The sequence below is a fragment of the Cyprinus carpio genome, chromosome A8 (genome assembly GCF_018340385.1).
Source record: "Cyprinus carpio isolate SPL01 chromosome A8, ASM1834038v1, whole genome shotgun sequence".
NCBI lineage: Eukaryota > Metazoa > Chordata > Actinopteri > Cypriniformes > Cyprinidae > Cyprinus > Cyprinus carpio.
This window is the reverse complement of record NC_056579.1, coordinates 14,388,083-14,401,339: the sequence shown is the minus strand read 5'-3', so window position 1 is coordinate 14,401,339 and position 13,257 is coordinate 14,388,083. Positions and strand designations below refer to the sequence as shown.

Genomic DNA, 13,257 nt, shown 5'->3' with positions numbered 1-13,257 from the left:
TTCCATTTATTGGAAATCCAGCTTTTTTCCATGTATTTTAGCTTGTTTTGGATTTCTCAAAATGCAATTTGTCACAGTACCCATTTCCTACCATCACAGATATGCAATTATCTTAACTTGCGGGGTTGGGCTTTTATCATTAGTAAAGTATTTCTATAAAGGATGTTGACTTTTAGAAGGTAGCTGTCTGAGGCGGCAAACAGGAATATGCTTTGTGCAACATTAGCAACACATTATTAGCTGTTTGATAATGTAGCCAAGCGAAAGGCTAATGATATCAATTACTGTTATGTGTCCGATGTTGTAGAAAGAGATACATAAAATGCATAAATTCCATTCTGATACAGTACATCGACTTGTAGATGGCCCTGTATAACTCGCTCTTCCTTTTCTTCAGTTCTCTTCAGAATCAGTTTCTGGTTCAAACATATATGTCTAAATGAATCCAGTATTGGTACTTGCCACTGAGTAGTGTTTAGTACTTCAGTTAACCGAGTGAAAGTGGAGCAGGTCCAAGCTGGTCTGACTGAGTGGAGACAGGGATTTGCATATCTCATTTGCATATTCTTGGTCCACATCTTAGGGTGTGGGGTTACATTCAAGTGATCTTAAGACAAAGGAAAACATGTTTAAATACATCATTTTGAGAATCAAAGATAAATTTTAAGGGATAAAATTAGTGACTGCAGTGGGACTCTAGGTGTGTTTACATTAGCAAAATTTCACTTGCAAAAAAAAGTCCCATCTATTGTCAAAAGTGTAGCGATGTATGGAGTACATCTTGCACAGAAGTCATGGTAAAAACCAAGCAGCTTTCTGTTGGTCAATGCGGCAAATTCACATGACCAAATTTAACCCATAAAATGAAAATCGCATAGGGAAATCTTTTGCTTCACACAGAATTCCAGATGGATTTTACGGACTTCTTTTTTTTTTTGTCGAAAATATCCATTAAATTACATTTTAAATTAGTAAAAAGGGGCATTTAACACTCTCATAAAAAAGGTACAAAAGCTGTCACTGGGGCAATATCCTTTCAAAAGGTACTAATATGTACAATTTAGATACTAATATGTAACTTTAAGGTGCGTTCACACTTGTAGTTCTGTTCTTTTGGTCCGGACCAAAGAAAGAAAATGATACATATGGTTCTGGTCCGCTTAGCATTCACACTGGTATTTTTGACAGCGAACCTAAAGATACCGAACCTAATACAGTCACAACCTGATTGGTTGGGCTGAATGATGTATATTTGGTGACGGAATTCACCAAACACCCCAAACAAAAGGTGTGTTACACACCGATCGGTCTGCTTAGAACTGCTTTACGTCAAATACACCTAATGCCATCTGCTGGACTAAGTGCACTCATTGTTGTATTTACTTATGATTTTATTTTCGCCACCTGCAAATAAGCTCATAAAAGGCACTTTACCTCCTTGCTGCTCAAGGTTTGTGCTCTGCTCATTTTGTTTTGGAAACACCGCTCGATCTGCGTCATCAAATCATGTCGCATAGCGTCTCATTTTGTCATTACTTCCTGTTTTTGGTTTGTTTATAAGTATTTGGTCCATGTTGCATTCATATTTCATTAGAACCGCACCAGTGATCGTTTGGAAGTGGACCGTGACCCATCTTTTTAGCAGTCTTGGTCAGCTTGTTTTTTGCGCACCAGAGTTCGGATGGCAGAGCGTTCATACTTAGATTAACTGCACTAACAGAGCAATCGCACCAGGGTTTAATTCAACCAAACATGACAAGTGTGAACACACCCTAAGGCACATATACACACCTTTTGAGGTAAATAAGGTACAAAGGCATACCTTTTGAAAAGGTACAGCCCCAGTGACAGCATTTGTAACTTTTTTTTTCTCTGAGAGTGTGAGTAAAGAGAAAATATTATGCTTGTTGTTGTTTTTTTTCACCTCAAAAGAGGTTCAACCTGACATTAACACAACTAGAATCTGTGATCTGAAATTTCTATAATATTATATTTAAGAGACGTTCTTAAATAAAACTCTTCTAGCCATATTTCAGATCCATACGAGAGGGACTCAATAGAATAAATACATATTTGCCTTCAAAAAAGAAAGAAAAAAAGCTGATAATTTTCTGCACAAGTCTACAAAGTCGGGACTAATGTGGAACAAAGAAGTAAATATGGGACTGCAGCGAACAAAAGCGCAGCTATGTCCAGCTCTACTTCCATATCTTTTCAATCACTTCCTCCTTTAACAATATGATAATGCAATTCGTGTCACACATGCGGAGAAAAATATCTTTTCTACTCTTGGAAAATTGAAGAGCAGCTGCTGTTAAAAAGAGAAACCCAGGGCATTTAACACATTGGTAATCTACAGGGAGATGTCTAGACAAAATGTGCCAAAAAAAAAAATAAAAAAAAGTGTGCAGCTCTTAAGCAGCACAAATCAATGATAGCCTTACTCGTCCGCTCTCTCTCTCTCTCTCTCTCTCTCTCTACCTCCAGTCCTACAGGCCAAGACAGCTCCTCTCAAAGAACATCTGAATCTACCTAATGGAATGGAAAATTGGGGGAAATGGGGAGTCAGACCCGAGGGGATATCTTTCCCCACTGTACAGTTTTCACATATTTAACACAGGCGCTTCTACAACCTTGCCTTGCACATCACTGAACACATTAATGCACATCACCCAGTCGTAAAGGTGCCGGGGCCATTTCCAAATATTAATATAACACACTCAAAGTCATGCTGTAATACTCTGTCCGTACCCTGATGCCTGCCTTTACCTAGTCACATAACAGAGTTTTAAATGCTTTGTAGCTCACTGTTGGGAAAGGCCTCGTTTACACTGCATGTCTTGATGCACAATTCTGATTTGTTGCCAACATCGGATTTTTTGGGCTGTACGTTTACACGTTCTTTCAATTGTGACCCATATCCGACTCATGTGTTTACACTTGCCAGACTGTACCACCTGAAACATCACACATGTGCAGGTGTCATTTAGCACCCCCACATGTGCTTTCTCCTGAGAATACTGTGACCTATGCTGACAAAACGAGTCACAATGAGCAATTAAAAAAAAATACATTCTCCATTAAAAGACCTTCCAAATAAATTATGATTTGTTGGAATCGGACAAAAAACACCCGTTTGAAGTCAATAGAGTGAAGCCCTCCATCTTTTCTTATTATTAATTATTATATTAATAATCGCAATACAGCTATTTTTTTATTTTATCTTTGCTATTATAAATAAGAACAGATGCAAAAAACAAAAACAAAACAAAACAAAAACAAAAACAAAACAAATAGCCTAGAAAGAAACAAATAATGCATTATCGTTATCATTTTATATCTAAACTAAAGCATTCATGTACGAAAAACAAATATATATTTGATTATGTTTACGTGAATACTGAAATACTGTAAATCTGTATGTGTGTGTATTTATCGGGATCGTGCGCCGTTATATAGATACACTTCAGATGACAGTAAGCGTAAGCAAGCAGATTTTTTCAGAAAATTTACAAATAAAAGATAAATTCAAAATAGCCTGTGCGAATTTACAATCAATTTTTATTTATTTTATTTTATTTTTTGCCTGTAGCTCAAAATAGCCTGTGCGAATTTACAATCATTTTGCCAGCACAGGTTACATATGATGTCATTAAATCGCGAATAAGTACCAAATTGTGGCAGTTTTAATGATGTACAGAATCCAATGCCACAGAAAACCTGATCTGCCTGTTTACATGACAGTCACATTGGCACAAATGCATCAGATCTCCCTACAGCTGAATACATACAAAAGTATTCTCGTCACTTCATGACATTACAGTTGAACCACTGATGGCAGATGGACTATTCTGACAATGTTTTTCATACTTTTCTGGACCTTGACAGTGTATTTTACTTGCCAGTCTATGGGACAGACACAAGCCTCCCGGTTTTCATCCAAAATATCTTACATTGTGTTCCGAAGACGAATAATGCTTTTATGGGTTTGGAATGACATGGGGGTAAGTGATTAATGACAAAATTTTCATTTTGGTGTGGAGTATACCTTTACGCAAACATACTACCTATCCCTGTTGCTAGGAGCAACTGTTTTAGAACTAATTTTGAAAATTACATTCACGTATACGATTATGTGGTTGTTTTTAAGAAGGGCAAAAGCAAAGAAGGGTAAGTGAAGGTTTAATGGAAAAGAAAGGGTTTAAAACAGTGTGAATTGAAATGTGCCAGTAAAAATAATGTAGCGTATGGGTAAGGTTGGGCATCGTTTGAATTTTAATGATTCAGATTCTTGTCAATTCCTAATTTTGATTCCAATAAGGTAAATAAAATAAATAAATAAAAAAAATCTTAAATATCATTCACATTTATTCTAACTCTCATTGCAGAATATTTCCTTGTTAGCTGAATACTATGAATAAAACACAAGGATTTACTTACTTACACAAGGATGTGAGTGCAGCAGAGAAAACACCGAAATGGGAGACAGAAAGGAAAAAAAAAAAAAAAAAAAAAAAAAAAAAATTTTTTTGAGTTTTGTCTAATTGACAGGCTTTATTATTATTATTTTATTTTTTGTATGCTGGATGATAACCAATTATTTGTATTCTATAATATTTTTTTCTGTATTTTCCTAATGACATTTTAGGAGTGGTTTATACAAACATACTGTAATAAGGCAGAATAATTTCTATGCTGTATTAAATGTTATGTCAATTAGCACTGGATTATTAATATAATATATTTATTTCCTCGAAATTACCTGAAATTACCTTTTTTAGCTACAGCAATAGTGGGATGCCTTTGTCCATATTAAGGATTTCATGCAGGTCATAAGTTATTTCTTCTATTGGGCTGTTTTGGACTTTCTGCACAAGATCGCCTCGGCTTCAAGTATGAATGAAACATGCACTGCATGGGTGTTTAGCGCTCCGTAATGTCCATATCGTCTTGTTTTGGATATGAATAAATCGTCTGGTCATACATAGAGTATCTTGTTTTTATGCCCATGTGCTCACACATCCAAAGCACGCACACAGAAAAAGTGATTTTAAATGCATGTGATTGACAGATAAATCATGGTTGATCTATCAGCCAATGCACGTAAAACAATGCATGCAATGCTCTCTTATTTCAATGTTTGTGTGTTTTAATATTGAGGTTATTTTAGCTTTCGCCACATTTAGTTTTAACTGCCCTGTCAAAGAGGGCAATTTTTACCATTCAACTGAACTATATGCATGTATTTTAGACACTTACATTGTTTCTCACTGGTGCTCCATCCATGACAATAAACTGCATCCTATCTATCAACCGATAACAGTCGGAATATCCGCGGCGCGGAACCGTATTTAACATCATCCACTTTTACAGGAGTGTTAACAAACGATTGTGACACCATTTCAGGAGCTGACAAAATTACGATTTAAAATCTTTGCATAGCTCATATTCACTAAAATACTGAAATGCTAATAAATATAAAATAAACCAAAAAAAACACATTAATTTAAATTGTAATAATATTTCACAAAAAAAACATTTATTACAAAATTTAATATATATTTACAAAAATAAAATAAATACAAAAGATAAATCTTTTAAATAACAAAAATCTCAAAAATCCCAAACTTTTTTTTTATCAAATAAATGCAATAAATGTTTTGGTGAACATAAGATACATCTTTTAAATAACAAAAATCTTACCAATCCCAAACTTCTCAAAGTTTCTCAAGCTAATGATGTAGCAGATGTTAGAAACTCCATATGTAAGTTTTAACTACCATGGTGCTTGCTGATGGTCATACATAGTTAATGAGTGGCTGATGCTGATGGGACATTAAGCTGGCTAGTAATAGACTTTCCTACCTCTCTATTCCCAGTTACCTCTTCTTTTTCTTTGCACATTTTTCCACATCTTTTGGCTCAGTGGACTTTCACATTAGCACAAACTCCATCACATATTCCCTACTGACTGCTTGACCTGCGCTCTAATACGTTTTCAATGAAGGCAAAAAGAAAATAATATTTTGTTTCCCAGCAGGGATGATTAGCCGAAATGGCTAATCAAGCAATTACGTGTAGAGAAGTGAGCCGAATGTAGCCAATGGAGGACGAAACTCCAGCACACATTGATGCCGCGGATACCAGAAAGACACAGGAACAGTGAGCGACATGTAGCCATGGTGGATTTAATGATGTGGAAAACTAATTTTTTGCATTGGTGGTAAAACACTATTATGACAGATTGCTTTGAACCATTACAATGGAAATATGGACAAAGTACATATCTCTGTATTGGTGTATACACAGAGGGCCAAAAAAAAGTGTGATCCAAAATCTAAATTACAACTGGAAAAAAATAATAATAATAATAATTTTAGGATTTTGCAGAATTTAAAACATTATTGCATTTTTTCAACTTTTCACTCAAATTGCTGTTCACCAAATTTAATGCTGTGTGTGTCCACACTAATAATCAATTGTGCATATATTTATTGTTGATGTAAATATGTATGTGTTGTTGTATATATATAATATATATATATATATATATATATATATATATATATTAGAATAATATTGATATAAATATCTTCACACCAATTATAAAAATCAAATCATTTTCACCAGCCACCTTTTGAATTTCTGAAATGGAGATTGTGGTCAGTGGAAGGCTATTACGTAGGATGCTGAAACATGGCCATCACTCATTACCCTGGAGTCACCTTCACACCAATTACCCCACCAACAAGTCTATGTTAAGAACAAAAGCCATTAAAAAGCCTGTTCAAAAGGGGCTGATAATATACTGGACAATTGACCATATGAAAAGAGACCAAGGGTTTGTGCAATCCCTTGTGACACTATAAAAATTTGGAGAGAAACTATAAATTTTATCTCAGAAAGACACTTAAGAGTGTTTGCAGAGTTTTTCAGCAGGCTGGAAAAACAATCCCCCTCACAGGAGGAAGCTGAGATAACTACTGCTAATGTGTTAGTAGGGGGTCATGTTAAACAGGTTTTATTTTCTGGTCAACATCAACAAGTGTGGAAACATATCGTGTATGTCTGGAAACACAGCAGTTAATTGGAGAGATGTTCAAAACACAAGTGGCTTCAACATACAGTATGTACAGCACTTGTGAAGAACTGCCATTCTTTTTATCTATACTATTAGTTTGCACATTTTCAAGCATGGGTAAATACAGATTGCTCACTGCAAAAGAAACAAACAATATACTTTATACTAAGGGGAGGAGCTAAAATGGCACAAATCAGTTCTTAATTAGTACATAAAATATTTAAACTTAATTAGTACATGAAATATTTAAACATCTTTAAAACAAAATAAATTTACTTAAAATTTAGACTTAAGATTTTTTTTTCAGTTTTTATATATTTTGAATCAAATTTATTTTTATCAGCCAACTGGCCAAGTTTCTTGTTTAATCATAAATTTCATTAGGTTTCAATTGATTTTTAGTTAAAAAATAACTAACGGTAAGAAAAATAACCTTAACACGATATATATTTTATAATTTTATATATTTTAGTCTTTATTCAAAATATTTAAATTAACATGTAACAAAACAACTACCATTTAATATATTATATATTATTCATTCAGTCTTCAAGCTCAATATAATCATTAATAAAACCAAAACAAGAGAAAGGAACTGTACTGAACACAGGTGGCATCTTTACCGCCATCTCAAACTAATCATTTCTTCATGGGCTTTCCCAACAGTAGTTAGCAGAACCCAGAAAAACAAGCCTTCCATCTAAAGCAATTAGCCACCCTGATTAAAGAAACTTGCTTAATGTAATTACGTACTTGTACTTAAGATATTAATTTCATCTTTTGGAAGCGCAGCACAGATCCTGTTTGTGTCAGAGACCATTATCTTTAATGAAATCTGACAATTTAATTTGTGCATAATGGCAGTGAGGTTTCAGTGAGTTCCAGTGGATGGAAGGAAGTGGCATTATTAAAGGACTCTAGACCTGTTGTCTGATGGTTGTCTGTGGACTTTGGCAGACCGGAGTACTCAAGGACAATCACTGACCCTCTGATTAACATCTCATATCAGATCCAAGTCACCTCAGATCCATGATCTGCACTATGACAGCAAGTTTGCTGTCTGATCTATAAAAAACCCTATAGCAAAAAAAAAAACATCACATTTAAAATTAAAAAAACAAAAACACTAAAAAGACACAGAAAAAATTTAAAAACACCATACCACACACAAAAATAAACAAACCCAGGGTTCAAAATTAACTTTGTGCCACACAAAAAATGAGTGAACTGGAAAAAAAGTATCAACCTAAATACTTAGTTGTAGTCATGAGACTGTATTTTGCATTGTGTTTTTTTTTTTCCCCAGTTGAATTGCTCAGCTGTTTTTCCCTTGCAGTATCCCATAAGTCACAAATATACAAACTAGGGGTCGACCGATTATCGGCATGGCCGATTATCGGCGCCGATATTAAGCATTTTTATTGTTATCGGCATCGGCCATTTTCAAAACCGATTTGCCGATTAAAACCATTTTATTTTGAAATGCGCGATCTGGCACCTGATCCAGCCACCTCAGTCAGAGCGCACCGCTCTGTGGCCTAGAACAACCCCCGCCCATCGAAAAACTTACGCTCTGGGAGTCACGAGCCTGGCCAATCAATACGGCTGGCGCGGCTGGAAAATGTTCCACTCTCACACCGAAAGCACAGGAGCTGCTTCAGTGATCATCATCACACATCAATAAGTTATCTCTCGAAGGTAAGAATGCAGTAAACGTTCCTGAAGTTGCAATAAATCACTACACTGAAGTTGCAAAACACCTAAATATAATCGATTTATGATGACAAGCCCCGTTCAGTTATTATACTGTGAATTCCAGGTCAATGTCCGTCATTGCAGTGATATGCTTTAATGGATCATCACATCAGTGCTGAGATAGTGAAACTAAAACCATTCTCTCACCATTCGGCCAACTTAACGTTGTATTGTGAATAGATTATCAACACGAATGAATTCACTCACGTCTGCTGCGTTTTTTTTTTGTGTTGTTCACATAGCTTCACTGAACAGCGTCCGTTCCGTTAGGGCTCTTAGTAAAAAAAAATGTGCATATTTGGAAAAATATTGCTTTATTCTAACATGATTGCAAAATAATTTATCATACAGATTCAGAATTACCATTATGCAATTTTGAAGAGCTGAAAGGGCATCAAGCGCGAGCTCTGACGCCCTGACGCGACGCAAGCTCCCTATTCCTGATTTAGTTATCTCCGCGGCCGCGCTCTCTCATTTCACTAATAACCAGGGTGCGATTTGCCGGGGTGGATGGGGGGATTCCCCTTCTGGTCTATGCATCCCTGCCTCTGCTGAATAACTTTTATCCCCGGTGGGGATAAAAACATCATGCAAACCCGCTCTGACGTCCAGATCTGAATCAAATGATTCGCGATACGCGATCCGATTGAAGCGCATCGAAACAGTGAATCATTTTGCGACGCAATGGTTTAACTGATTCGGAGTTTCAAAAAGCTCCGTTGTGTTCTTTGCTCGCTTTCTCGATGTAATTTGTTGTTTTGAATAACCGTGGACATTAAATCATTACAATTAATAGGCCTAACGTAGGCTTACAATGTTTTTATTAAACTGAGATCACACTAAATACAATTTCCGTCGTATTAAAAACATTTCATAAAATCTTTCAAAAGCATCCCCCCTCTGTTTATTTCACAAATCGCACCCTGCTAATAACCCTATGCTAATAACGTAAATTGTCAGTAATCTCACATTGCATGTTTCTGGATGACGCTGTCCTGTATACTTCCTAGTTTGTATTGCCGTGATAAACAGTCTAAAAAAAAAAAAAAAAAAACCCTATTACAATATGGGTTGTGTGTGATTTTAAATGCAATTCTGGGTTGCAAATAAAATGCTAAATATAACACACACACACACACACACACACACACACACATACCTATATATATATATAGAGAGAGAGAGAGAGAGAGAGAGAGGAGAGAGAGATTATATTTATTTTCCATTATTTGTTCCTTTGTTGCTGTTTAAATTTGCTTTAAGTTTTACTTAGTTTACAGAATGCTGCTGATGGATGCTCCCAGCACTTTTTATGTTTGTTGTTATTATTAATATTAATGTTGTTATTATGTACAGTTCTCAGAATTAAAGATGTGTTAAAATAATTTAAAGAGAGTCTTTGTCAGAGGCCTTTTTATTCTTAATTTTGACATTAATTTGCATTTTTATCGGTTCAAAATATCGGTTATCGGTCTCCTTGATCTGTAATAATCAATATCGGCATCGGCATCGGCCCTGAAAAATGCATATCGGTCGATCCCTAATACAAACTTCTGATGGTAAATTTTCCTCGAAGGTTTTCTTTAGAAGACAGTTTGAATTGTGCACATCACGTACACTGGTATGGATCAGATCATCAAAGTTCATCCAAAAATAAAAAAAACTGTACTCTAAAAATAGCATACCAGAAAGTGACTTTCCATTTATTTTTTATTTTTTTAACTACTGTATAATAAATAACCTTTTCAAGGATTGTTTCAAAATTGTAGAAAGGAAAGTGAAATCTCAGATGTTTGCATCCTAAATGCTAAAAAGTACGACAGAGTGCTTTTGTGTAACTACAAGGAACGTACCTTTATAAATGACTCCCTGATCAGCAACTGACACAAATCAATTATTTCATTTATTCCAGCTAAATAAACAAGTCCAACTTATTTCTCCAAAAGGGTGGAGATTGGGGTATCCCTATCCGAGAGCCTTATCCGCACATTATTCAGCTCCAAAGCTGCCGTTCTGTCATGAGCAATTGATCCACATTCCGTGTGGAAGACAGAGACAGATTAGGACCAATATTTGAATGAGCAAATACACCAAAATATGACTAAAGCAATTAACGACAAACGAATGGAAAGAACAGATTAATTATATTGCAGATCACTGGGGGACGACTCTTATATTACTGCTGCTTAACTACCTCCTCACTCCACCAAAGCCGAGATGAACAGATGAGCAAACAACAGAATAACTGATAAACAATGTGTGCTGATACACTGCACTCTCTGAGGGAGGCTGATGGAATTCATTAGGCTTCTGTGACTACCAATTAAAGTCCAAAAGCGCTTTGAATTAATACAATTGTGTTTTTGGAAGCATCAAAACCAATATTGTGGGTTTGAGTGGGATATCTCTTACCCGGCTGACTCCACGGCCGCGGTCCTCTCCGTAGTTGGTGCCCAGGATCTCAAAGTAGATGTTGGGGTTAGTGCCATTATCATTAAACTCCAGCAAGCTTGTCAGCCCACTTACACCTCCCTGTAAAACAAAAACAAAGTGATGTATAAAATCAAATACTGACATGTGATTGACATGGTTTTTTTTTTTTTTTCATCAGCACCCTTAATTTGAACTCCAAAATAACCCCACAGCATCATTCCAACCTACAAAAATCCCCAGCCCACATCTAAAACATGTCCTGCCCATCGACAACCCACATGAACAGACAGATAATTGTTGTAAATTCACTCTACCAATTCCAGTGTTGACAGAACGAATTAAACAGCCAATTATAAAAGCTGATGAGCGCTTTCCAAACGAGTTCACCAACTGCTGCTTTGTATAGCCGATACACACAAACTTCCTCTAATTAAGCTGTAAAGCAATGTTCCAGTCCAAACAGTCCTCCGGGAATTGAATACAAGGCCATTATGCAGCTGATGTACAGTAAAATAAGTGTGTAACACTTCATACCATTTCAATATATATACACATACATGCCTGGGCTCCGTTCTCCAAGACATCCCTTCAAAATGAAGTTGTTAAAATCTAGGCAGATTCCAAGGTGGTATAAGCCAGTGTGTTCTTGCGGTCACCCACTGTCTGAATAAATTGCCCTATCTGCTTTAATATGACTGTCACACAGGCAGCGGTGTGGAGGTGAGAGCTGGCCGAGAGGTGATATCTCTACTGTGGGATGGCAGAGAGGAACAGATACATGTGGATACAGGAGAAACAGTACATCCCTCGGGGGGTAAAGCCGTTGCCCACCAAGCATGGTGTTAAACCAGCACTCAGTCACTAGCCCTGTAACATAGACTGTCATCTCACCCCAGGCAGTGTGCCATTTCTGTGGCCCTGTTGTACACCAGGCAGACAGAAGGGATGAGAGTTTCACTGTACCACAACAGTCCCCCTCTCCCCATCCAGCACACAGATAGAGACTCATCACAGTCCTCAAAACCAAACAGTCATTTGGTTTCCAAATCAAACGCATCCAAGGTCAAACTCCCACTCAATCACATCTCTTTAATCACAGCAGGGCTCACAGTTAAGGCCTTTTCTGTTGGCCTGGTCAGGTTTCCCTTTATCCTGCCAACACTTTCACAGGCCTTTTTAGTTTTAACAATGTACTTATGTGTCTGAATGCCATGCCATTAAATGTTAGAGGGATAGTTCACCCAAAAATGAACATTCTGTCATTATTCACACTGTTCCAAACCTGTTTGACTTTCTTCCTTCTGTGGAACACAAAAAGCCACATTTTGTTGAATATTCTGGCCCACTCTTTCAAATATAATTAAAGTGATTGAGATTGGCACTGTACAGCTATAAAATGACAAAAAAAAGAGAACAGAATAAAAGTCCAGCCAATATAACTGTGTAACAAACAGACCAAAACAGAAGTTGTTAAACACATAAAATCTTGGCATGTGCCCTAGGATTTGGATTTCCACTTGAAATGTTAAACATGTTTGGAATAAGTAAATGATGATCTTTTTTTCTTCTTCTACATTTTAGTCCTTTGAGGAAATGGTTTCTTTACAAATAAAATACAAAAATACAGTTTTAAACTGCAGTACCTACAAAATAGGGGGTGGGCGATATTATATATTATATCACGATGTGAGTATTTTTATTTCACTAAAACAATAAATATCACAATCTAGTTATTTATACTATGAGGTCTTTATGATATAAATTTTTTTGATACCATAGAAAATTGATTATTCTTGACACCAGTGTCAATACAGAACAAAAAATAAAAAAAAACTAAAAAAAAGCAATAAAAAAAAAAAAACTAAAATCAAACATAAAATAAAAATAAATATACAGTTGAACATATAAGAAAAATAAAAAAAAAAAAAACTACAGTAGAACAAAAAAATAAGAAATGCTATATACATTGTATAAAGTAATCAAATGTA

At 35.8% G+C, this 13,257-nt stretch overlaps 1 protein-coding gene across 5 annotated transcripts in view; it reads right to left on the bottom strand.

The window, feature by feature from the left end:
- The window catches only part of LOC109050830 (glutamate receptor ionotropic, delta-2-like), a 367,305-nt gene that overhangs the window by 102,093 nt on the left and 251,955 nt on the right, over nt 1-13,257 (bottom strand). For all 5 annotated transcript variants that reach the window (XR_006160661.1, XR_006160662.1, XM_042762408.1 and 2 more), the window contains exon 8: nt 11,249-11,368. Coding sequence is in view for 3 of the 5 variants with exons in the window: in XM_042762408.1 (XP_042618342.1) it covers nt 11,249-11,368 (120 nt within the window). In the remaining 2 variants the exon portion in view is untranslated. The remainder of the gene's footprint in view (nt 1-11,248; nt 11,369-13,257) is intronic.